A 26,376-nucleotide genomic window follows, 5' to 3' on the forward strand; every position below is an offset into this window, starting at 1 on the left:
AAGAGTCCTCTGGAATCGCACGGCGCATTTCCCGTTTGAAACTTTAATTAACTGAAAGTTCGAACTATTAAGGAGGTTTTCTGGTAGAAAAGGGGATACGAAAGTGTAGAAAAACCTAAATTTTTGACTAGGTATATTGCGATGAAGCCTGTTTTCTTCCCCTTCCCTCTCAATGTCTGTAGGTCTTTTGTTCGCCCTGTCCTGTAGTAGCTACGACTCCCTCTACGCTGAAGAGATTTAAGGAGGTGAGACTCCTTACATACTCCTGAGAGGAGCAGAGTAAACTGCCATCTGAGCGTTCTAAACCACGGGTAGGCACATAGACGTGTTCCTGGTGCCAGAAGGAAGCGAAAAGCAGATGAGGCGAGGGCTGGCAGAGCCCCAGCAGCGCAGCCTCCCTCCCACCCGCCGTGCAGAGCGGCACGACCTCCTCCTCCCCCGCCCGCATCAGCCATCCCTCCTCACCCTCCTCTCCCCACCACCTCCCGAGGGGACGAGACATCTTGGTGGTAAAAGTTACTGCAGTGTTTCTACCCTCTCCCCTGCCTAGGCTGGCTCAGAGGAAACGTGACGAGACAGCGAGGGAGGAGGAATGGTTGAGGGGATGTTTGCAGCTCAGGCACCCAGGCCGCACAGAATTATTTATCTTTTAAATGCTCTTAGTAGGAGAGCCGGCTCGAAGGCCAGCAGGGTAAGAGGAAGCCGAGAAGCACGGCAATCCCGCGTGGCGCACTCCCGGAGCCCTCTCTCCACTCCATGTGCTGCACTGTGGGTTCCCGCCACCAGCCCCGGGGCAGCCCACGCTGCGACGGCACCCCCGGCCTCCCGCATGGGCGTCCTGCCAGCCGGGCAGGCCCTTCCTTCCTTCCTGTCCCCCTCACACCGCCCCCGAGGGGCTCCTCATCCTCTCCTTCCACTGCCCCACTCCCCGCCATGCCCGCAGCTCCCCCGCGTTCTCCTTCCCCTCATCCTCCCCCTGCTCCCGGAGCGAACGGTGTGAGCCGCTACCTTGGGCATCGCCGCCGCTGGTCAGCACCCCGATGGCCTTCCCGGTGCCTGAGAGGTTCTCGAAGAACTTGGGCTGGTGATCCATGGCGCTGCAGGGGCGGGCGAGGCAGAGCGCGGTGGCTGAGGGAGCCCCTGGCCGCGGGGGTCTGGCCGCGCTCCGCTGGACCGGGCGCTCGGGCTCTGCGGGGAAAGAGACCGAACAGCCCGTGCTAGACGTGCAGCTACCGGTAAGTGTACCTCCGCAGAAGAACTGCGGTGAGCGAGCGGCTGTGTAAAAATGCTCGAGGGAAAAAAAAAAAAAAAAAGAAAAACAAAAAAAAAAAAAAAAAAAAGAAAAAGCCGAGCAGAGCTTTGAGCGGAGCAACAGCCGGGCAGCTCCTCACGCCGCCACCGCCCCCCGCCTGTGCCCCGGCGCCGCTCCCTCCCCGCGCGCCGCTGACAGCGCCGCGCGGCCCCGCCCTCCGCCGGCCCTGCGCGAGCGGCGGTGATTGACGGACCCGACGGCCAATGAGCGGCCGAGCTGCGGCCGCGAGCGGGGCGGGGCGGGGCGGTGGCGCTCGGAGGGCGCGGGCAGGTGGGAGGGGGCGGCCGCGGCGCCTCAGCGAGGCGGGGGTGGCAGCGCCGCCTTCCCTCCCTCCTTCTCTCCCCTTTCCCTGCCCCCCGGCGCCTCAGGTGGGGGCGATGCGGGAATATGGCTGCAGCGCGGGGGAGGGAGGTGTTTCGGCCGGAGTTGGCTCATCCTGCCCGTAGTAGCGGCTGAGGAGCGGCGCGTGTCCCCGTCGCGCCCCCGGGAACCCCGGGCAGCCCCTTCGGCGGGAGTGCCCCTGCAGTCGCGGCCGTGCTGGGGCTGCCGTCAGCGCAGGTTCCAGGGGGAAATCCGCCTCCAGCGTGTCGGCTCCTCGGCGCCTGAAGCCTCTGAGGCGGCTCTGCCTCCTCCGCACGCCTGCTCGGAAGGCTCCGACGGGGAGCACGGAGCGCGGCTCCCACTGGGAATGCACAATAGACGGAGAGTCGATCCTGCTGGCGTCTGGCAGGGACCGTATCACAGGGCCCGGCCCTCGGCAGGCAGGGAAACCCACTGGCCCGGAGCTCTGCTCATTCTCTTTTTGGCTCTCATCCCTCCTCGGGTGTGTTTCCCTGCTGAGGCATCTCACTTCTGCCGTAATAGAAGTTCAGGAGCCAGTAGGAAAAGGAATTTATTTCAGTGAGTATTTACAGCTTAGAGACAGAGATTGAGGCTAAGAGAGCAACAGGCAAAGCACTTGGGAGAAATTAGTGTAAGTAGGAATCCCAGTCTTTCTGCCTTCCTTGTTCTCCCATTGGGCACTGGTTGCGTTTCTTGGGAAGTCTTGATACTCCTAGAACAGTGCTCTCTTAAACTCACTGTATTGCAACACCTCACTAAGGTACAACAGAATAATTCTGTTGATCATAGCAGTGTGTATGGTCAGAGAAACAGTTTAAGCCCCCAGTTTTGGTAATTTAAGCAAATAAAGCTACCTTATCCTGTATACAGTTCTTTGTGACACTTAACGTAAGTAAAAGTATTTGCAGAATCGGGCTAAGTTACTTTCCCAAAATTATAAAGCAGATTAGGGAGAGAGTCTGGAACTGCATCAAAATGCTGACTTGAGTTTTATATTTTAATTGCTGTAATAATTACTGGTTTTATTCAACATCTTCATCACATCATAGACAACTCACATTGTAAAAATACACGTGCTCATCCTGTCAGCTTTCCCACAGACCCACGTGGTAGTACAGTCATTTGAGTACTTTGAGTCAAAATTACTCAATAAATGTTTGAAGAAACCATATCTACAAATTGACGTCTATACCTAAAGTGTGGGCAGCTCACATTTGCAAATCTACAGAGGTTAAAATGAGTGTGATTTGACAACAGAAAAGACCTATTGCTAAATCGTTTGCATATCATGAACAATAGTGATTTTACAGGGAATTTACTGTAACCTTTCCTGAATCCGAAGAGAGCTCTGAGTCACAGATTTTAATGAAGGTGAACTTTTGTTATAGAAGTATGTAAATATCCATGGAGTCACACTGTGTTTGAAGGGTTCTTGTTTGAGTTGGAGTCATGTTAGTTTCTTGGATAGTAAGTCTACAAAAGCTAAATTAAGGCCTTTGGGTGATCTGGGGCTTGATCCAAACCTGTAAAATCAGTAGGAATGTCTTTTGCTAATAGAAACTATTTGACGACTTTGAGGTCATTGACCAATGACCATTGTCATCTCAGCAACACTTGGAGGAAGATTTTTATTTCTTCTGTTTGGTTTGGTGCAGATATTTCACCGTTTTTTAAAGTTAGCTGTTTGCATCAGCCAGAGCATTCACACTTTTTCTGGAAGTAGACTTGTCCCTCTTGCTTCCGAATACAACCTTGATGCTTATTTTCCAAGAGTATTTTTTTTCTCCAGTTGCTTAATGGTACATCATAAACTTAGAAGTGATGTATTTTATCACCTTTGTATAACTAGGAATCTGCCTCTGATTTCACTGTCTTCATCATTTATTATAGCTGCTCCTTGTTCTTCAGCAGAGCTCTTGGGGAAGAATTGTGTTTTGGCTGTGTCAGGCCGTTAAAGAAGAGGTGGGAGGAGAGGAAAGGATGTGGAACTGTTTGTTCCTGAGGCTGTCTTAACATACATAAATATCTAGCAGCAATACAATTGCCTATCATCTTAAAAGGAGTGACTGCCTGGCTTAAGTGTTGAAGATTGTTGGGGAAAACAGTCTTACTTTGCCTTGTGGGCTATCGTTGGAATGGAGCTAGGTACACATGTATAAATCATACTGACACTAAGAGAATAGGCTCTTTTGAGATATGCAAACTGATAAAAAGAAACTATGTATCTGAATAAAACCTCAGCAGGTAATTTGCATGCTACATTAGGTGCTATAATTGTTCTATTACTGAAACACTAAATAGAATCGGTTTACATGGAGTAGGGAGAGGACCCGTGTGTTTTGACTGTTCTCTGATACTGACCATTGCAGGTGCTCTGATGTATCCTTTTCCCATTGCCTGTTTGTTCCCTGTGCCATATAGATAAAGCCTATCTGCCTATCTTTGAATCTTATCACTAACTAAAAAATCCTGATTGACCCTTTAAAATACTTTGGATTGCTACCCACCTCCACTTACTGTGCCAGCATCATTACACGTGCTGCCTTTGAACTGTGAAACTCTAATACCACTACTGCATTTGGCACAACATTTTCCGTTGAAATTAGGTTAATCTGGGAAGAACAAGTTATGCCCAAAGAAAATGAGATTATTGCGGGAATAATAGGGCTGAATGAATGAATTTCCAGCCAACTGAAACTAGCTATTTTCTACAGCTAGACCTTTCTTGCGTGTGTGAATTCTCTGGCATCTGGTCATACATAAGCCCACACTTCCAAATTTGTCTGAGGCACTTAGAGGAACTGTCTCTTCTGCCCAGCTGTTGTTTTTTTCATGACACTTGTGAATCATAATGACAAATAACTTCTGTATATTCAACTTTTTAATATTATTAAAAACCAGGCAGAGAACAAAAAATGAGATGGAAGAATTTACAGAAATCCTGGCCTTTTAAAACTTAACAGGTTAGTTATAGAATGCACAGATCAGCATGAAAAGAAGGAACAAATAAGTCATTGAGCTATCATTTCTGGGCAGATGGTGACAGTGATTTCTTTAAGAGAGCTGACTGCTTTCTTCCATAATGCTTCCATACTCCTCGTGCTACAATATTCCCTGGCCGTACATGTCATCTAGAGAGGATGTTTTATCTTTTTTTTCAGTGAGGGTTGATAAAACATCACTATATTCATCATGAAGGAAAATCATATATTGAACCTGAGGTACAACCTTTTCTTGAACGTCAAATGGCTGTTGCTTTGAATTTGCTGTACCTGACTCTGCAGCTGCAAGTTTAGGTACAAATCTAAAGCATCAAGTAAATTCCCACTGAAATAAAATTACAAGAATTTTTAATGGTACTTGAATGGCCTTCTGTAATTGAAAAGCACAAACAGAATTGCTATGTTTACTTAACTATAACTGTTCCTAATTAAAATTCAAAAATGCAATGATTTAGCAGTATTTTTCCAGAAGTTATTTCCTCCGTTATGGTTTTATCTTAGAATCTAAATGTAAAATATAATAAATCAGTAGGAAATTAATTCCTAGCCAAAACATTTTGAATGGGAATGTTGTAACATAGCTTCAAAACCAAAAGCTATTGTTAAGATCACAGTAGCTTTGAAGCCTCCAGGGTTTTATGAAAAATGTTCAATAAGTAATTATATGGAAAATATGTCATGTGGTCTTTAGACTTGATAGTTATTTCTTCTCTGGTAAATTCATGTATGATTTCTTAAATGACACGTACTAAAATTTTAAATTTGTGCTCAATGGGGTCATTATGTGGCATTGTTTTTTCTTCTTTCTGCTGCCAGCTGCTAAATTTACTGCTCAATGCTACCATCAAACAAATACTACTAACATGTTGTGTGTTTCTAGGGTCTCTAACTTTCAAACTTTTATCCTTGGGAAAAAAAAAACAACCAAGTTCTAAGCTCCTTAATATGCATCTTACTGTTATTTGATGTGACATGGAATCCACTTCTTAATTTAAAAGTGTGCTCTTCATGTTTTATTGGGTAGAAAAACTCACGACTGAGCTAAACACCACCCAAAATTATTGCAGATCAAAAAGGATGTGTGTTACTATAAAAGATATGTCGTGTCAGATATACTCTCTTTGGAAAAATTGAGCCATGCTAGTCATACATTTTATCATAATTGCTCAGAGGTTTAAAAAAAAACCTCAGAAACAGGAAAAAAACCTGAATAATGATTCGATTAAAGGAAACGTGCTAATTAAATGATTAATGAGTCATACAATTCACTAAGCTACTTCTCCTGGTTTGGGGGAGAAGAATACATAAGCCTTTCTCACCTAGAAAACTTCCACAGTGAGCCATTGTTTGGTACCACAGGATAATTCGTGAACTTGCGACTGTCAGCAGCCAGCAACCAAGGCCCACACAGCCTCTCACTCACTCCCCCACCAGTAGGATCAGAGAGAGAACTGGAAGCATAAAAGCTGGGAAACTCGTGGGTTGAGATAAAGACAGTTTAATAGGGAAAGCAAAAACTGCACACACAAGCAAAGCAAAACAGGGAATTCATTCACTGCTTCCCACTGGCAGGCAGGTGTTCAGGCATCCCCAAGAGAGCAAGGAACAGTGACTTGGAAAGACAAACACCATCACTCCAAACCTTCCCTTCCTCCTCCTTCCCCCAGCTTTATATGTGAAGCATGATGCCATATGGTCTGGAATATCCCTTTGGTCAGTTGTGGTCACCTGTCCTGGCTGTGTCTCCTCCCAACCTCCCATGCACCCTCAACTTCGTCCCCAGTGTGGCTGCACGAAAAGCAGAAAACGCCTTGGCTCTGTATAAGCCCTGCTCAGCAGTAACAAAAACATCTCTGTGTTATCAACCCTGTGTTCAGCTCAAGTCCAAAACACAGCCCTATACTGGCACTGTGAAGAAAATTAGTTCTACCCCAGCCAAAACCAGCACACCATACTCACGAGCCAAAAGGTGTATGTCTTGTTGGGAAATGGGTAGGGCCATGTATAGGTGTTCATAATCTGTATTAAAAGGATATAGGCTACTGATGGCATTCTCAGAAAGTGGCACTTCTGCAGCTTTCTCTTAAGTAGTGTAAATGATTTTAGGATATCAAGGAGAATTGGTACTATTTATGGGATGTGAATTATGTTTGTTTAGTGCTTAGTGTAAAAATATGAAAAATAATCTTAGAACATTGTCTAGAATGCAAACCTTATAGGTGAGTGCCCTAACTAATTGATTATTATCCTTTGTAAGTAATTCTGATTTAGTGAATCCTTGCAATAGCTTCAGCAGGAGTGTTGGAGTGTCCTCCACACATTGTGGAGGAAAGTTTCACTGCACGTGGGCAAAACTTACCTCACAGAGTCACATGTGTCATGTCTTTCTAGTCATGTGCTGTCATTGTTTGGCTATGTATATAAAAGGTGTGCACTGTGGAATTTTACATGGAGGTCACTTCTGTTGAAGAGCGGATGATACTAAGAAGTTCTCTGAAGATCTGTGATATCATATTCCTCAGCTGAGTTTGATTGGAATAGTGTTTAGCCATTTGTTTCCAAAAAGGCATGAATACAGGACACATCAACTAATTGCTTATGTGGATTGGGGCCAAATGGACAATTTGGCCTGAAGCTTTGTCTATTTTCTTCCTTCAGCAGAACTGATGGAGATAACTGCAAGGGAGAAAATTCTGAAAGAATTAGGAGAGATAAAGAATGTGTATGATTTGTGTGACTTAGGGCTCCTTAAGAAACCAGTAGTCTCTTCCCCTGTTTTATGACTTTGGAAATAATTTGTATGTAGAAAAGAAAAACAACCAGAAAATTGCAGAAATGTTTTTCTACTTATATTTATGTACTCTTAACTACATTTTAAAATATGGTAATGTTAGTAATGATCTGATCTAATTCAATTGGTTTGGTAAGTGTACATTCATTTCTAAATGTAAGCTGATTTTCTGCAAACATCACAATGGTCATTCCTTCTAAAAAAGAGTAGAATTTTATAATCCAGAATTAACATGGCATTATAGTTAAGGTAATATAAATGTAGTTACGTGGTTACTGATATGATGAATTAAAAATGTAGTTTCCCAAATATTTATATGTGCAGCAGTTCCCCTAAATATGCAGGAATTCCCCCAGATATGCAACAGTTCTCATGATACTGGAGAATTTTAGTTTTTTCTTAAATTAAACTGATAGAAACTGTGGTTTATGATTTGCAATCTTTATATGTTTTTTAATACACATGAGTTAAATAGATGGACTTGCTCTCCGTTGCAGTGTAAATACTCAGCTTCCTACTTACCAAATGGTTTTGCATAAGTTATAGAATTTGTGTTGCTTTTATTTGTACTGCTAAGCAATGAATTTGATATATATTTCTCATGGGATTCTTTTCCCTTTGAGGGTAGATTTCACTCTTGGCAATAGAGATTGTGCATGCTTTCTTGGCAGTTTTGTGGCTTGCCTGGAAATGGAAGCTCCAGCAACTCTTAAAATAACCTGGGTGGTTGTGGAGACCTCAGGCAGCCATTAGTGATGGACTGCTCAGATGGACAGAGTGATATATGACTGCACTTTTTATTGTGCCTGCTGTGACCTCAGTCCTTCAGAGGCTCTTGTTATTCAGTGTGGTGTCTTTTGACTGAAAGAGGATTCAAAATTGCCTGAATCTAATTGAGACATTGATTTGGGGGATTGTGAGGTGAAGGGAGAGCATAACTGCTCTAAATGGAATGTATACAGGACATCTTCATCTCTTCCACAAACTGTCTGGGGAGTACAGTGCCACAAAGTTGTTTGAAGGACTGAGGAGACTAGAAAAGCCATTTTGGTAATAGAGCAGATGGTGGGGTAATTGTTAAACTTGTGTGTTAGCAGCCATCAGGCTATGAGAGATTACAAGTACTTAGAGAAAGCAATAAAGTTAGGTATTTGGTCCAAATAATTTGCACTTCAAGAAGCGTTCTTTACTTTTTTGTGTATGTGTGTGTTGTTTTGTTCTGTTACAGTGTCATGAATAATGTATAGGAGCAAAGTTTTTTACTTTAAGAGAATGTATTTATATTTACTTACACTAACCCCTGGTCAGTCAGTACCTCATTTCCTAGCATCTACTTGCTCTCTTACTTCTCTCCTCCCCACTCCAGCCTTACTTTTCTTTCTTTCATGTGTTTTCCTATCATCTATTTTCCTTTTCTCCTCCTTACTTTCACTACTTTCAACTCCCTTCCCACCTCTTTCTTCCTAACACTGAAGATAAGAGTGTCAGGAGTTTTCACTCTTATTGTTAGTTTTAATATAGTAGTTAACTGGTACAATTTTCATATTCTTCCTTCTCAATATTTATATGACGCTGATTTGGTATCATAACTGATGGTGAAAAATATGTAATGTTTCTATTTATGGAATTAAAAAAATAACCTTTAATGACTGTTGGAGTCATTTTAATTTGCAAGAAGCCAGTCTGGATGCCTTATGCAATGTGGTCTCTTTTCTTTCTGGAAGGGGAATTGCTAATATCTTATTTCTCCTTGTCTGTGAAATTTAATTAGTTAGCAAAGATGTATTTAATATTGATTTCTGGGGAAAATGCATATGTGTGCATCCGATGCACAGAGTGACACCAGAAAAAGTCTAATCTCACATTCTGTAGCACAAAAACCCCTCAAAACAAAACAAAACAAAAAATCAAGCAAAAAAACCCATACTGCATATGCCAGAACCTACAGTTTAGAGATACTTTGACAGGCACAGCTGAGAATTTAAGAAACATATTTAAACTATGGAATAGAGCTGAGGAAAAAATCCAAAACAGGTCAGTTTTGTTTTTATTTATGAAATTAATGATGTTGTAAACTTCTGTGGAGTATAAAATGTAAGAGTTTGAGCTAGTGCTAAGACTATATTAAATATATGTCTTCTTACTTTTCTTTACTTGCATTATAATTCCTTGAAACTTCTTAGAATTCTAATGAAGAAAAATTGATTTCTTTGATTGTTTTTGCAAGTGACCAAAATCCTTTTTAAGTAATACCATTAAGATCATTATGTGAAAATAATCAGCATATTGTGAGTAAATTGAAAGGTGATTGCTGGGATCAAGCATAGTTGGAGCATGTTTAGTGTTTAATATTTACAGTCAATGATCTTAGGCTTATCATTTCCCTTCCAGAAAGGCAGTGTTTCCTTGACCTTGAATGCTTCTATTTGCTGCTGAGACCAAATGCCCCACACAGTATCTCGTCTGTAGAATCTCAATATTGTTTATTATATAGTTGCACTTTAAAAAAAACCCAACTAAACAACTGCTGAAAGAGCAGGTACAATAACTGCAACTCAGTGGAGTCATTAAAAAGAAAATCCTTCTTACTGCAAAGGAAAATGAATATTCTAGATAGCTGAAAAATTAACTCCTTAATTTACATGATAACATGTCAGGGTATTTACTATTCATTATTGCTTTTTTGAGTTCAGAACTCAATCAAATTAAATTATACTCTCCAAACCGAAAGGACAAGTTATCTTACAGCAACAGCTCAGTTTTGTGACATGCTGGAGTGGATTCTAAAGGAGTAGACAGGAATAGGAGGGGTCACTGGGAGTTTGGGAAATAATTTTTGTTGGGCAAGAAAGGGATCAACTGAATTCCAGGTTGAAGGTCTGCTCCTGTGAAGCTTCATTCCATTTTAGTGGCACAAGGTTGTGTTCACCAAACCCAATCAGACACCAAAGTGCTTCCATTTTGCTAGGTAGCTGAGAGGGAAAGAATTCCCATCCCATTCCTGAAAGAATTCTGCTGCAGTGTTACTGTCCTTAGCTTGGGATCCCCAAGTCCTTGAGGGTCACACATGTACCATATAAATCAAGCAAGTTATTACCTTGGAAACTCTGATCCCTTCCAGTATGTAGGGCCAGACTAGGGTGGATAACTGAAAGTTAAATAAGCAGAACACAGAATAAAACCAATCAGGTAAGGACAAATAAGACAGGAACAGATATAGCAGAGACAATGTCTGCTAGGAAGAACATTGTAATGCCTTCTTAACCTTCATATTGCCACCAATAAAAGCAATTTATCAGGAATCACAAAAGAATGTGAACTGATATGAAGAATATTTGCTTTTCTTACAACTTCTGCCGTGGCAGTTTGCCCGGACAAAGCCTGGGATTCAGTGTTTACCCTTCTTTGAGCAGGAGGTTGAATTTAGATCTTGTGAGGTCCCTTTCAACATAAATTATGCTATGATTCTGTAACTATTACTCAATTTTGTAAATTACTGGGGATGAATGTGTGTAATAACTTCTTAACTGAATGGATTAGAAGACAAGTATTTATGTATCTCTAAGTGCAGTTGCAAATAAGCAGATGATTGAAGGCATACATTTTGGAACAATTTTTCTTTTATTTGGGTCAGTAAACAATTGTTTTCCTCTTGTTTCGAAAATTCTTTGTGTCTAAGTGCCAAGGAAGGTTGGAACAGGTCTCACATTGCTTTCACAAGTGTTACAGTAAAGTTCTCTTCACCTTTTTTCCCTCAGGGAATCAGAAGAACCATGTGACTGACCTCCTCCCCTGTGTCCCAGTGTAGGATGTGACTGTTCTTTGGAGTATGGTATAGCATCTTCCATGGAAGGGAACACTGTAACAGGCTGAAAACATCTGGCAGAGGTTACAAGCATGGTTATGCTGCCAACCTGGTTGCAGCTGCTCTGAAAATAATTTTGTTTTAAGAAAGAATCAGTGTAGTTTTAGGAACTTGGAATCCTGAGAGGAAATCTTCACTGTGTGGCTGTCAGGGTGAGCAGCATGAGTCAGTGCAGGATTGTGATTAATGAGCAGGCAGGAAACAGTTCATAGCTTGCAGAGAGTCAAACCAGAGGGGGTACCTAGTTGTTTAGGTAGAAGAATTGTTAGATACATGAAGAGGCCAAAATAACTGATATTGCAGGCATTTCCTTTGCAGTTTTCAGGGCCAGAATGCCCCTGAAATCTGTGCACAGTAGCAGGAGGCCACAGTGCATGCTGCTGTAGATGATGTCACTGAGGGGTAGGATTTTGCTATGGAGTTAGGGCAGTACTGAAAATGAAACTGAATATAACTTGTAGAGTAGGTCTGGCACTATGGAGCCAAGTCTGGAGCAGCAGTCCCTTCCTTGGCACCCTCAAACAGCTGTCAGTCAGTTGGACAAATAGTGATAACTGTCCTTAACAGGAAAGATGTAGTATGGGCGTTGGAGGGAGAGGCTGCCAAGCACGTGTCCAGCACAAGGATCCCATTAAAAGGGCATGTGGGAGGAGATTTGTGTTCTGTTCCTTTATCATGGAGCTAATTCAGTTTTACAACCTTCCCAGCCTTGTGATGAGTTCACATGGTCATGTTTGCAGCACAGTTTCCGCTCTGCTGTGGGTTACACCTTCAAGTTAAACTTCATTTGCATGAGATATCAGATAGAAGGCAGTCTTGAAGTAGTTTTCAAAATAACTTCGAATAATTTTTCCACATAGATATTGTACTTAAAAATAAAGGTTTCATTTAGTTTTCTCTTTCAGGACAGGAGAGTTTAATAAGAAAATTTCTTTGACAAGAAATAAAGAATTCACTTGTAAGAAAGTACCATATGACAGTTTAGTTGAAGTGGTATAGTGTTTTGGTTTTATTAATAATTCATGTTTTGGAGCTAGATCTAGCCATTTAAAAAATAAATACATTGAACACAATTAAACTTCTCCCCCTCTTCACATTCACAGGGCCATATTTGAATTTTAACTTACTAGAAACTTAGAACAGTCTATTGCTTATATTAGGAATGTAAATAATTAGTATTTTCATTATTTATCTGTAATGTATAATATTCACTGGCAGTTTTACCTGGATTATCTACATTGTTTCTTAAGAGGCAGAAGTGATCCACAAAACAAAAAGATGGACTGTGCTTAGATATCAAGAGCAGTATCTGAGGTAATAATTTGCTCTATCCAACAACATTAAGAGCTCTGTGACAAGAGAAGGACGTCACAGAATCACAGAATGGGTAACATTGGAAGGGACCACCTGTGGGGTCATTTGGTCCAGCCTCTCTGCTCAAGCAGGGTCAACCCAGAGCACATTGCACAGGATTTTGTGTCCAGACAGTTCTTAAAGTCTTGTCTGTGTAATTTTAGCAGTAGAGACACTGGGAGCTGAGTGTCCATGGCAGTTTCAAGTTTGAGTCTGTCGTGAATCCGCTGTGCTGGACAAAGGTCAAACATGATCTTCTGTGTTAGACCTGCCCTTTCTCTAGAGGAGAAAGCTGGGGTTGCAGGTAAACTGGTCGGTGTCTTATAAACTCAGATCATTGATGACAGAAGTATTTTCAGGCCTTCATGCTGCAAGGAAAGCCTTACTTCGGAAAGGATTTGATATCTCAGCAAGACATTTCTAGGTTTTTCTAATGTTCAGTTGTAGCACATGCAGGGAAGATGTGGGTGAAGCAGGAAGAAAGATGGAGAGGATATAAAAACAATATAAAAACACAATAGGAAAGGAAAGAGCTTTTATCATAAAGTACAACCTCTATTGCAGAACTGCTGTTCCATTTTTTAAAAAGAGTGTTGAACAATTTCTATTAGATTTTGATATTTGAAAGGAGTTACAGACAATGGGGCTATTAACTTGTACTGGACTTGAGTGGAATTTCAAGAAGTGGAAATTTAGTAATGTTGTAGTATCGCAGTGGATGAAGTAGTAAAAGTAAATTGGAAGGAGCAACATGGTTGTTATCAAATCTTTAACATCTTTTTCTATAAATATTTTAGAATTTTCTAAATCAAACTAAACACATAGGCTTAGGATGATTACAGCAGTAAGGTTGTCACATGAAGACTGTGTTGTTGACAAAGTCCAATAAAACAATATAAAATTATCCCTTTGCCAAAGCATCATAAAGTGTTAGGGTTTTTATACTCAGTGTGACTCTTGACTCATACAAGCTTAAGCTAAATGGAAAGCTCTCTATTATGATCAGGGAAGAAGGAGGATTCTCTGGAGTATAATTCAGGGCAGGTATTTTTTTCTTATTCGCTACAAATAGCTTCCCCAGCCTGCGACAGGCCTTGCTGTAGCAAGGTTTTTTCTTTTATATGTCTCAGAGTGAAGATCACATAAAATGTCAATGTGGGACTGCTTTCTTCGATGTTGTGGTTAGCTCCGATTAAACTGAAAGCCATGTATTCTCGTTAAAGTCTACAAGCTGATTTGTGGCACTCATTTCTTCTTGTTTTCAGCTATGAGTTCATATTAAACTGATGCACTACTGTTTTCCTGTGTTACCTGAACAGCTCAGTTGCCATAGCTGGATAAAATCACCACTAAGCAGAATTCTCCCATTCACGACTTTGTCTCATGCTGCTCTTCCCTGTCCCTGTTGAGATACCTCTGTGCAAATGGAATGTTTTGAAACTTCAGACTTTAAATGACTAGTGTATATTTGTTTTGCCATATGCTAATAACATAAATATCTCCATTTTCACATGTGCTTACCACCAGGTTCTTTTATCCTGAGTAATAGCTGGGTCAAGGACAGCTACAAGCACTTACCCTATTGGATACACTAAAATATATGCACTGAATCTGAGCCACAAGCCAAGTTATGTTATGTGGTTCATTAAATTAATTAGTTCAGGCTATAAGGAGGGTACCACCAGACTTTTAATGTGGTATTGGTTATCTGATACAGACTGGGGAAGATTTTAAAATCAAATTACATTGCATAATGTTGGGAAAAGCCTATGGAAATAAGAATGCAGTCATGCAAACCTCCAAAGTCATCATGGATCTGCATGTATGTTGGAAAGAGTGACCACTCTCTTGTCTCTTCCACAGCTTGGAATTAGAGACTCATTAATAAATCTGGCATACAGAGTGTATTGTGACCATGATTTGTGATTGTTATCCCCCAGACTGAAGATAAGAGATGTCTTAGTGTAATATATTTTTCTTTAATATTGCTTTACCCACATATCTGTGAATACACAGAAGAATATATCTGTGAAGAAAGCACAGATTGTTTTATTTATTGAACATATAAGAAGGTTGCCAACTTTTCCAGCAGGAATTAAAATTTCAGTCCTTGGCTTCTATTTGAAATGCACAGTATCACTGCTAGACACCTAAAAACTTCCTAATGCTATTTGGTCTTCCTCTATGGCAGGAGGTTGGGATAGACATTGTAAAAATGATGCATTCATCAAATGAGTCACTAGCTGTCACTTGAAAGCCCAGTGCATCTCTTTACTCCTTTATTTTTGCGAAGTTGTTTTTGTCTACTTATATTTTCTGCATTGAATAATTGGTGTACTTTCCAATCTGAATAAAATAGGTTATGACTATTATTAAAATAAATACTTAGACAGATGTATTAGCGTAATAATCCTACCAAAACTCAGTTTACAGATGTCTACATGTTAAGGAATAAATATGCATATATTTTAAATGGAACTATATTCAAGGGAACAGATTGAAAAGGTAATGGTAAGCCTTTTTAATTATTATTTTCTTTTTAGGTATTTAATGCTATCAGTATAGATAAACTGGTACTGTACTGGTTATGATAGAAAAGTCAGATCCATATCCAAACCGCACTAATATATACCAATATCTGCCTTAGAATGCAGTGCAGTGGGTGCAAAAGCACTTCCTTGGTTCAAAGACATGGGAATTCTGTTCATTATTTTAATTTATCATTTGGCTTAGTTGAATTTATTCACTGAAGAACTTTGATTCTTGTACTGATTACTGTGCAACTTCAAGGGATTATTTTTTACAGCTGGAAGACTGTCTGCACTCTCTGCACACTGATCAGGTCTCAGCCGAGTGAACAGTTTCCAATTCAGATGATGCATGAAAGAGGCAGTATAATGAATGTACCATGAAACAACACAGCTGTGTTTGTTGTTAAACTTGGTGAGAAAGGGATAGAACTGAAAGGGTTAATATTGGTTAAGTGGTTGCTCTTATTTTTCTTAGTAAAACATAAAGGTTTTGTTTGGGTTTTTCCCAAAGCCATTTTTTGAAAGGAGATCTGAAGGAGTCATTTGGAATGTCATACTGCAGTGAGGTGCTAGGCTGGCTGTAAAGACTCAAACCAGATTTAAAAAAAACCCAAACAAAACTGGTGTCCAATGTTTCATTCTTAAGCAATCTAAATTAAGTATGAATATTAGAATCTTTTTCAAAAGATTTGTTTTAACATCTGTGTTTCTCTGAAGAGACAGATTGAAAACTAGTGCCTAGAAATCAAGAACCACGGGAGTCAGGCTTATCTCACCACTAAAAGATGTTATAAAACACTGTTCATCTACTGTATCCCTCGTTTCTCTCCTTCAAAACTGTCAGTTTCATAGATGTTATCTTCTTTTACAGGCTTTCAAATAATCAGTGAGCTGTTTGGAAAAATGTGCCAGTATGCAGTGCTGCCAGTGCCTATTAGATACCATGTAAGCATTTAAAGGTGTTTCTCTGTTTGGGGTCTTGTCTGTACCATAGGATGTAGAGATTTTTGTTTGTTTGTTTTGTTGTTTTTTTTTAAAAAACACATATACATATATAATATTTACATCTGGATGACCAAACTGAAACTCGGAGTTCCTGAATGGCTGTGGAGGCCTGGCAGCGTGGCACTGTGGAAACAGGCATAACTTTTCACACATGAAAGGCCAGGGAGCCTTGTAGCTGCAGTGGTAAAAGTGCAAGAGTGCAAATGAGTGGTATGAGATGGGCATTGGAAAAGCATTAGGCTGTCAGAGGTTTGCATTCCCATAACTTGATGAATGTACTCAGCTTGAAAACAAGATTTGGAGGACCATATCTATGATACCTATTTTATGAAAAATGTTTCTTTTTTTTTTTCTTGTAAAACAAATAAGCACAAACATTGGCATACTCTTTTGCTTCATTTTTATTAAGGCTTAAGTTTTTATAGTAGTTTAGAAAAATATCTTGACAAAAATAAATTAACCTGTTTATAGTCCTAAATGCAAACTGTATGTTTGCGTCTTCCTTTAATTTTTAGATCTTGACATGATAGTAGATCCTCGAAGTATGGGATGGAAGCTGACTTTGCTAATGTGTTGCTCTTCTCTTGAAGGAGTAGTTTTCAATTCTTTGGAGTATCTCTCTGGACAGTGCATGGATCTCTTGCCAAACGCAGTGGTCATTTGACTGAAGAAAAGGTTATTAAGAGGTGTTTATTCACTGTTTCATAAAAAATGACATCCAATAGTATGGGAAGCAAAACGTGAATTGAGAACAAGTATGTAATAATTTATTTAAATTTAAGAAAAAAAGATTAATTTTAGGAAGACTAACTAAAATACAAATGTTCTTTGGTATATGTGGTGCTTTTCCATCATCAGATGCATGGCTAGTCCTGAACCATGTGAGGTTAAGTTTTTCTAAAAAGGCACAGACTTTATGTGCCAAAGGGTTATGGTGCTGAATGAGAATTTTTTTTTTTAAATGATACATTGACCCTGAAATGGTTGTGGACCAAAAGATTTTGTGTGAGTGAAAATCCGCAGTGTGAGGTGATGTGGCACAATCTCACGGATTCATACAGCTCTGATCAGCAGTGGGACTGCTTCTATAAGAAGCTGCTCTTTATCTTTAAAATTCCTAAAACTGAGCTGAAAGTAAAGAAACAGCCTACTTACCTTGGCCACAAATTTTTCCATTTTTTCGAAGCACTCTTTCACTATAGATTCATGGATAATGTTAAGTCTGGGCTTCAGCTGTTATTTTAATGGAAAAGAAACTGTTAGTTTGAACATTAAATAGAAGTTCAAACACTGCCCTGTGATAGATACTATCCTTGACTGAGAGCATTGTAATTCTGTTGCCATATGCAATCCTGCTGAATGTGTTAATGCTAAAGGTAGTGTAGCACACACTTCCTGTGTTTACAGAGAGATCAGGAAATGAATATATCAATGTTCAAGGCAAGGTAAGGGTTTATGGATTTTTTTGTTTTGTGACAAATACTGATCTTGTTTATGTATGCTGTCTTTGAAGGAAATGGATTTCAGAATACCTGGTGGTCACTGACATGAGATGTTATGGAGGTACCAATGGGATTATGTTCAATCAGTAAAAAAAAAGAATTATTGTTGTACATATGTCTGTCATGTGTGTATATATATATATATATATATATATATGTAAATATTAAGAACTAGTTATTGCCCACTCTTGTACACATCTAGTCCTGAGGCCTGGCCTAGTCAGAAGCAGCAGTGTGGGTTTTTTAGTTCAGTGCTTATATGATGCTCCTGCTCAGGCAAATGTCCAGTCATGGAAACCTCCATCCCCTATAGAACAGTGCAGCGGGTTCCCTCCCCAGCAACACAGAAGAGTACAGTAGGATCTACATTTATATGTCCAAGATTGTTCTCCTGAAGGTTTGTTAGCAGATCTGGTGCCTGGCACAGGCATTAGGGAAGCTACAGTAAATCTGAGGCTTTGTCCTCTGTAAGTAGTTCTTAAGCTGACCCCAACTGAATTAACTATTTGTGCATATGTTTGAGTAGTTTACTCAGCTGAAATAGGCTGAATGCAAATCTAATATTTTCCTGAAGTGTTTTACCTACAGTTTGCATGTAATTCTTTATGTTATCTTGTCTTGACAGGAGTCATAAGTACTTAAAGAAAAGCTCATGAAATTCGTATTGAGTGAGAATAAGTATTTCTGTGTAGAACTAGTGCAGTCTTTAGGAAGAAGCAAGTTCAGTACTGGCTTTTTAGGCATCGCTTCTCAAAATAAGCTCATAAATAAAATGAGGGAATTTAAAATTGCCTGTATCATAGAGGTCAGTGAAAGTGCTGAAAGATGCCTGTAATTACTTGCAGAAAGATGTTTAGGTATCACTATTTGAAAATGTAGTCTTTCAGGTTTTCTACTGCGTTTTCAGCATACATATTCTCAGTTTTATTCACCATGAATATCTGACTTGAATATCATACAGTGTAAATAAAAAAAATTATACTTACACAAGTCTTGAGCTGAGCGTAAGCCTCATACATTCCTCTTAGAAAAGTGTTCTTATCTTGAAAAGGAGTGTCTGCTCTCTTGAAAAACTCAGCAATTTCATGCACTATATGAACAATGGCTGCAGTATCATATTTAACCTGTGATGACCAAAATAAGTATAGAGAAATTTGGTTTCTGAAGTGTGTGCTTAAATGTCAGTTAATTTTTCAACTACCTGAGTCTGGTTATCATAAGTTCTTAAACAATTTTCACCACGTTTTTGTGCTTTTCTAATTCTTTTAGTAGAAAACATTATAGCTAGTAATATGCATTGCAAAGATAGTATTTCTTTGAAAATCGGGAATTGTATGTTCAATTTCCAGTTGCAATTCATAAATTGCTTCAATTCCAGACTTTTCAAGTTGCTTTCATAAGGTGGACCCTTATTTTGTAATGTAAATGTATCTTTCATTTTTGGGCTGCATTTATATGCTTAGATATGTGCAATGTGTAACTAATAGTCAATAAAAAGCCAAGAGTCAAATGCAGATCTTTTGAATTCAGAGCCAGGACAAGAGACTGTGCAAGTCTTTCCTCCCAAGCACACTCCATATCTGATGAAGGGGAGCTCCCTCTACCTCAGAGAAGAAGAAGTACAAGAGAGGCCGATATTGTCGTCTGTCCCTTCTGTTCCCTGGGTGCGTTTTAGAACCTCCCTTGAAGGGATGAGCTGGAAGCGAGCTAAATGAGTTGCTGGGGTGCAGTACCACACTCTCAGCGAGTACCTTCTTATTTTGTGGCATTGCAGACCTGGACTGAAAGTGAACTGTGCACACGAAGTGCATGTATGTACTGAGCAGTACATAAAATTACCCCTGCCCTGTCTTTATGGCATCTGCTTCTGACTGAAACTGAGATTGTCATGCTGTTCTTGTAGTTTCCGGGCTACCAGACTGATTCCAACTAATTTTGCCCTTTGAACAGCAGGACTAACAAGAAAACATATAGCCTTTATTCTTGTAAAAGTGGCATCATGACTTAAATAATAGGAAAAGATAAAAAACGGTGATTTCAATAAATAGTCTGACAGGGAAAAGAACTTATACTGAAAAGTCGACAGTCAGATTTCTCATTTAAACCTGTACTATAGTATGGCATAATTCTAGTGTAGAAATCTCATGACAAGGTGCATGGGCTGTGTGAGGTAGAGCTGCTACAATGAGATATTACCAATTTCATATATTTTTCTACTTACTGTTTTCAGCATCTGCTCGGGGAAACACAAATCCTCGTTGCGCACTTCCTCACACTCCAAAGAAAAACCTCTCTTGTTCTTAAAGAAAACATCAGTGTAGAAACTTTAAGCATGTGCAAAATGAAGTTTACTATGGAAACAATTCATACAAGAGTCACTTTTCGGTTGACTTCTTAACAAACAATGTTCAAGTGACTACATCGACAGAGGACACAATATCTCATGAGTTTGTGTGCAGAGGATTCATTTGCTTGTATATTCCCAAGTCTGTCTAAAATGGAAAAAAATAGCTGCTTGTTACCTGTTTCACCTTTTCTCAAATTTTCCAGGGATTTCTGTATGTACAGGACTGAGGAAAGGGCAGGCCCCAAAAGAAGCCAAATTGGGAAAGGAAACATGCTTTCCACATAGCAGATTTCAAAAACACCTTCAGAGAGTATTTGTACCAATATTGTTGTGACTGTGGATGTCCTTTCCTTTCAGTGGGATTATGTTATGGTAAAGGAAATTACAGTGTTATAGTTTCAGATGGTGCCAATTAGTGGGAATCCCGGATGACTCTGTGCTCTAAAATATGAGTGCTCTGGGGAGAATGTGGAGCTCTTCTTGGCAAGACACACAAATGTCATATATTCAACGGGATGAGTGTGAATTAAAAAGCCTAAATTTAAGATTTTGGGCTTTGTAGAGAAGGGGCACCTGACTCATAACTTTATGTAAAAAAACCCTGTAATCAGGCAGTTACTACACGTTTGAGAATTCCTTACACCTAAACTGAAGAAAGGTGGAAAACGATGTCTATAGATTGTGGCACTGTTTTACACTTTGACTTACCAGCTCCTCAATCTCCTGTAAAAGCTCACTCCACTGCACACTTTCGAAGCACCGTTGGTGGCTGTTGCGTTGGTGGTTACCAAGGGATGCAGCAATAAGGCAGACAGTTAAGAGGAAGAAGCAGCTCCTGGGGGAATACATTGTCTAGTTCTGGAACTAGAAGAAGAAGACAGAAGGCTTAATAGAATCAGGATGGTTTTACATTTTTGTTAAGTCACACAAGGGTACCCAATCATTTGCTTCTGCTTGTTAACTTACGCTCTGTATTTACTAATGTACTGTGATAGGCCTAAGAGTTCTGATTTTATGGTGGGACATTTAAAAATTAAATACATTTATCCAATGTATAAAGAGAAAAAATTGTATGAGAAAACCTTTTTCGTAGTATTCATATAATATGTAAAGAGTTGCATGTATGTTTTTCTTTTTTAAAATCCTGTTCTGTTTTTCTGAAATACTTATTTTCTCTTACGTTTCTATATGGATAAACGTATATAGTGTCCAGAAAACTGGCATTATTTGCTGTAAGAAATTTGACTAAATGTAAACTATTGCCTACTAATAATGAATTAAAGTTACATTTTTTTTTTCCCCCAGGAATTTGCTGTGTAGTAACCTGTACCCTTGTTACCTATAACTCGTAACATGATTTAAAGCAGTTGCTTCTAAATGTAAGGTTATATTTTAGTCAGATTTTGTTTTCTCATTTTGTTTTACAGTAGTAAAGCAAAAAGGAAAAAATGAAATGAGTAAATTAATTTCATCTAGAAAAATCAGTAATGAAAACCAAAGAAGCCTACCTTGTGGATAGTACTCAGCTCCTGGTTGTGCACTTCTGTAGGACTCCTGGGGTACCATTCTGTCTGCTGAGTCCCTTTTAAATACTCTTCTCCCACTTCTAAAAATCTTTGACCACCTCCTCTCAGTAGATGATGCAGAATGAAACTAACTTCTTTCAGTATTCCATCCTTTCAGGTGTGTTGATTTCCAGGCAATAGAGAGACTAGATGTAGGTGTCATATTCCTGTTTTGAAGTTTTTATTTAAACAGATAAAAACTAAATGGCTGAAGTCTGTAGAACAAAATGTTATTTTTTAATTTTATTTGATTTTAGTGTAACTTTATTGTTAACATTTTGTAACTATTCACGTGCAGGTGATAAAATACAAAGCACACTGGTTTTAAATATGAATAGTATTGTCTTCTGTATTTACAATATGAATGTAGAATTTCATGTAACTTCACGTGATTTATACTTGTGTAAGTAATATTGAACGGTAAGGTTTAATGGTACTCATTCTATGTGAACTTCTAACTTTATAGTTCTATAACTGTTATATTTACTTTCAGTTGTAAAAGCACAAGCTCATATGCACACACATATATGTACATCACACATGTATATAGACACGTATTTTAATTCCATAAGTAATATCAAAACTTTTCACTAAGTTTTCTCCCTGGAGTTTTTAAATCACTCAAAGAAGGTCTACTATCCAACTGTATTGTTCTTGTTATCTCATACCTGTCGGAGCTCCTTCATCTTACTGTCTAAAGTTTCTCTGTGATAGTTTGGCCAAATCTTAAGCACTGCATTGCAGACAGAAAGGGTTTTGCACCACGTTTTTAAAGCTCTTTTTATATGGATTGGCTTGTAATTTTAAAAGTCCTTAGATACCCAACATCCAGCTTTTGGAAAGCTCATGAAGATCATATTTGTATCTTTCATTTGTAACATTTTGTCAGTTTGCCCCTTTAAAGAATACCTGCCCATCCTGAATAATTTTACTTTACTAATGCTAGTGGATGATAATTCTCTATGTGCCATTCATAAATCTTCAGGAATAGTAATAAGAAACCTAACATCTGGAATTAAGGGCAGTTTTTGCTACTTGTCTGCAAATAAGTCACTACATGTGTGTGGTAAAACAGGCCTTATTGGAGATGTCTCATGAACATCTTTTCAGTAGTAGATTCTTTATACAGGACTTGAATATTTACTGTAAAATACATGAAACAGTAGGGCAGGGTAAAATTGAGGGTACTGCTGTCTTAGGATAATGCTGTGTCAGGACTGAATAGAGGGCACTGGTAATAGGACGAAGTGGACATCCTTGCTGGAAGTTGGAACATTTTCAGACTTCGTTGCCTATTTCACTGTGATCACACCTTTCAATGTGAACCACCTGACTACCTAACTTGATGCTACAGATGTGGATCTACATCTCAGGGATTTATATATATTCAGATGTGTTGAGTGAAAATTTACGTGATTCAACATCAAAATTATAAAATATGTGTTATATACTACATCATCAATGGACTTTCAATAGGAAAAATTCAGAGAAGCATTTTGGGGGAGGAGAAGAGTTGCATGAATGTTACCTACCTTCCTTATCTTTGCCTTCTCATTTCTTCCTTTCCTCACTGTGGCTTCTTGAGAGATCAAGAGTACAGGATAGATGATGTACAATGATTGCTGGGTAGTGTCTTGTAACTAAATCGTAAGTATTCTTTCAATAATTTTATTGTATCTATGATAAAATTTTGTTGGACCACTTCGGAGAGTGTATTCAGGGAAGGAGTGCAGTGTGGCTGCAGCTAAAACACATCAGCTTTCAAAAGATTTATTTTATATTTGCTGGTGGAGGTTCTTTCTCAGAAGACTGATGAAATAACCATATTGAGAGCCTCCAGTTCAGTTCTGTTAGTCTTTGTAATAATTTGTGTGAGTTAGGAATTCAAATATGTTCTCTTGAAGAAAAACACAAAAAATGAAAAGAGGAAACATTACATTTTTTTCTAGCTGTGTAAATAATCTTACTCAAATCTACAAATCTTTCAATATCAGATTTTTAAAAAAATGTATTTCCCTTTAAATTTAGACTATCTTAACAGCATGAATACTACCTGTGTGGTGTTTAACTTTGCTTGGACTGAAAGATGGCTGATATTTGTCAGTTTGAAAATTTGCCACTTCATTTTTCCCAACCTGCTTAGCTTTCAAACATTAGGCTTCACATTTCAGGATAATATAATTTTCTTTGGTGCACTAGAACTCCATGACTGACTGAAACTGGCATCTGAAATGCTTTAGGTTTTTTGCTTTAATGTTTTCTTCCTCCATTGCGGTTTTCCTTTTATAAGAATCTCAACAGTAATGTGGTAAAACTTTTGTTCTGCCATGTTTCTAATTAAAGTATTTGCAAACAAACAAAAAAGACTTGTAAAAGAATTAAGTAATGAAAATTATTTCACAGAATATTTATTGATCATAAGAACCATAGTCTTTATTGTGTTTTGGCCTCTTTCTTCTGGTTTGACTGAGGAACAGCAGCCCATTTTCTCAAAATGAGGTAATTGAATACTGTCAGTATTTCTATGGAACTATAAAAATTCCTCGTGCTAGAAGATCCCATTCTGTTTGAGTCTGTGTGTGGGAGAGGTGTTTCTGCTCCACCCCACCCTTTTTTTTTTGGCTTTGTTTGCAAAGGCGTGCCTGGCTGTGAGAAACCTGCAGAAAGTGAAAGTGACGTCTCAGAGAAAGTAATTTCCTACTCTTCAGGAAAAGGAATCCAAAAATCTTGAAAATTAAACATCTATCCTCACTACTTGGAATTTCAAGGTAAAGTCCTGTAAATGAAATGATTGCATCATAGCTCTCAAAAAAAAATTTGCTTTCACTCTTTCCTGTCATAATTTAACCATTCACACCATTCTTAGTCGAGAAGGCTGCAGCATAATGTAAACCATGTTTCCACAATATACATTTTTCTTTTTGGTTTCCACAAGGCAGTTGTCCTGCAAATTCATCATAGCTTAGAATGAAAAACCCTGAAACTAAAATATTTACCAGAAAGGGGAGAGAATACTAGTATTTTGTGACTGTTGTAGGTACCTGATGCTTCATGGGTAAGAAATTCGGGTTGCTTAAAAAAACCCTAACTATTTAATTGTCTCACTTCTTAATTTCAGTGAAGTTTTGTAATAGGTTGTAGTGTTTGTGACTATTAGGACATTAGACATAGGAGAGTACAGAGGTTGAATGTAGAAGACCAATGGTGACTTAATATCAAATTCTGATTATGGGGTCTTAGTTCCTTTTTGTTTGACTGTCAGTATTCTCTCATTTTAGCATGCTACATTTTAGAAGAAAAGAAAATGTGGTTAAATTTGGATTGCATACCAATGTGGTTTTTTATTTTTAAAGGTATTGTTTGAGTTCTGAACCTCTGAGTATGTAGCATCACTAGATGGTAGGGGTAGGTTGTAGAGAGTGACAGTTATGGACAACATGGCCTGAAGACGTCACTCCAAAGATCTTGTGCTTTCATATTTGTAGGAAGCTGAAGGAACCTCCCTGCATTTCAAGAAGTAGTGCAGAGGAGTGATGGCTTCCCGATTTCACCAGGTCCAGGCCTTGCAGGGTACTTAGCACAGCTGTTTTGAGAGATACTCCACTATAGAGGGACCATTTTAAACATACGAATATTTGATTGTCATTCAGAAAGTTCCCAACCTCTTAGATTCTGATACAAGTTTTTAATCAGAGTAATGCTAAATTATATTTTGTATTAACACACAACCTTTATAACTTGATGAGAAGTATAATGGAATCCAGTGTGTGCCAGTGCTGGAAGGTGGACGTGATGATTTTAGAAGTTTCTGCATATTTTTTTTCATAAGATGTGAACCAGAGTAAACATTCTTCAGAAAGTATTAACTCAGCTAGATTGAATTGTGATCCAAAAGCCAGAAAATGACAGTAAACCAAAGCTACCTCTTTTTCAGATGTTCTCACAACCACATCACTACCTAATTAAAATAATTATACTTGTACAAACATTCTGGTTAAACATTCTGATGGGGCCTGAATGTCATTTGAGAATGGTTAATCCTTGCCACTTTTGGTATCATTTCCTTCCATAGTGTTTAATAATCACTGCTTTCCATTCCTGAGGTTGGTACATCTCTTTTGGAATTCTCATTAATTTCTTTCAGTGTACAGTTTTCAGTGTGCAGTGCAATGACCAATCTCTATGTGCTGAATATTCCGGAGTTCATGTTTGGAAGAACTTTGTGGTTTACATAATCTCTTTTACCAGTATTGTAATATGAAGCATTATAGTTGTCATTATTTTGGCATCCAGACCAAGGCACTAGCAAAAGGCCTGGCTTCCTGGAAGTGCTGATCACTTAGTCTCTGAAAATCATGATATTAATATTCAAAATATATAAAAAAAATCAATTATTTTAAAAATCATGGCCATGCATCTTATACTTTGCATTAACCTCACATCTTTTGTTAAAACTTACTTTAAACTTACCCTGTTTCTATGGGCATGAACGTAAGTCTTGCTAGCATTTAATTTTTATTAATTAATTCTGTCAGAAAATAATACAAAAATGTTTCTGGAAAATCTGTTAATTAGCTATACAGTTCAGCTGTTCAGTAAATTATGATGGTTCATCATTCAAAATTTAAAATTGAGATCCTGATCAATTAATTGTTTAATTCCCATCCAGTTGCATAAGATTTCTGACTTATTAAAGGTTAATGTAATTAAAACTAAAGTATTTCTATGCTGACAGCATAAATTACTGACAGTTATGATAAG

General features: G+C 38.8%; 2 protein-coding genes across 5 annotated transcripts in view; one reads left to right on the plus strand and one right to left on the minus strand.

Annotated features, from left to right (window-relative positions):
• The window catches only part of PFKP (phosphofructokinase, platelet), a 44,944-nt gene extending 43,509 nt beyond the window's left edge, over positions 1-1,435 (minus strand). For 2 of the 4 annotated variants that reach the window (XM_032677897.1, XM_032677877.1), the window contains exon 1: positions 1,009-1,435. In XM_032677897.1, coding sequence (XP_032533788.1) covers positions 1,009-1,093 — 85 coding nt within the window. In that variant the 5' untranslated portion in view covers positions 1,094-1,435. The remainder of the gene's footprint in view (positions 1-1,008) is intronic. The other 2 variants (XM_032677904.1, XM_032677886.1) reach the window with 2 other exon arrangements.
• On the plus strand, positions 1,092-24,308 carry LOC116787978. The gene is made up of 4 exons (XM_032690218.1): positions 1,092-1,235; positions 1,762-2,212; positions 16,068-16,141; positions 24,252-24,308. Exons 1-4 carry the CDS (start codon positions 1,092-1,094, stop codon positions 24,306-24,308), a joined length of 726 nt encoding a protein of 241 aa, XP_032546109.1.
• The last annotated feature ends 2,068 nt before the right edge of the window (positions 24,309-26,376 follow it).

The sequence above is a fragment of the Chiroxiphia lanceolata genome, chromosome 1 (genome assembly GCF_009829145.1).
Source record: "Chiroxiphia lanceolata isolate bChiLan1 chromosome 1, bChiLan1.pri, whole genome shotgun sequence".
NCBI classification, from domain to species: Eukaryota; Metazoa; Chordata; class Aves; order Passeriformes; family Pipridae; genus Chiroxiphia; species Chiroxiphia lanceolata.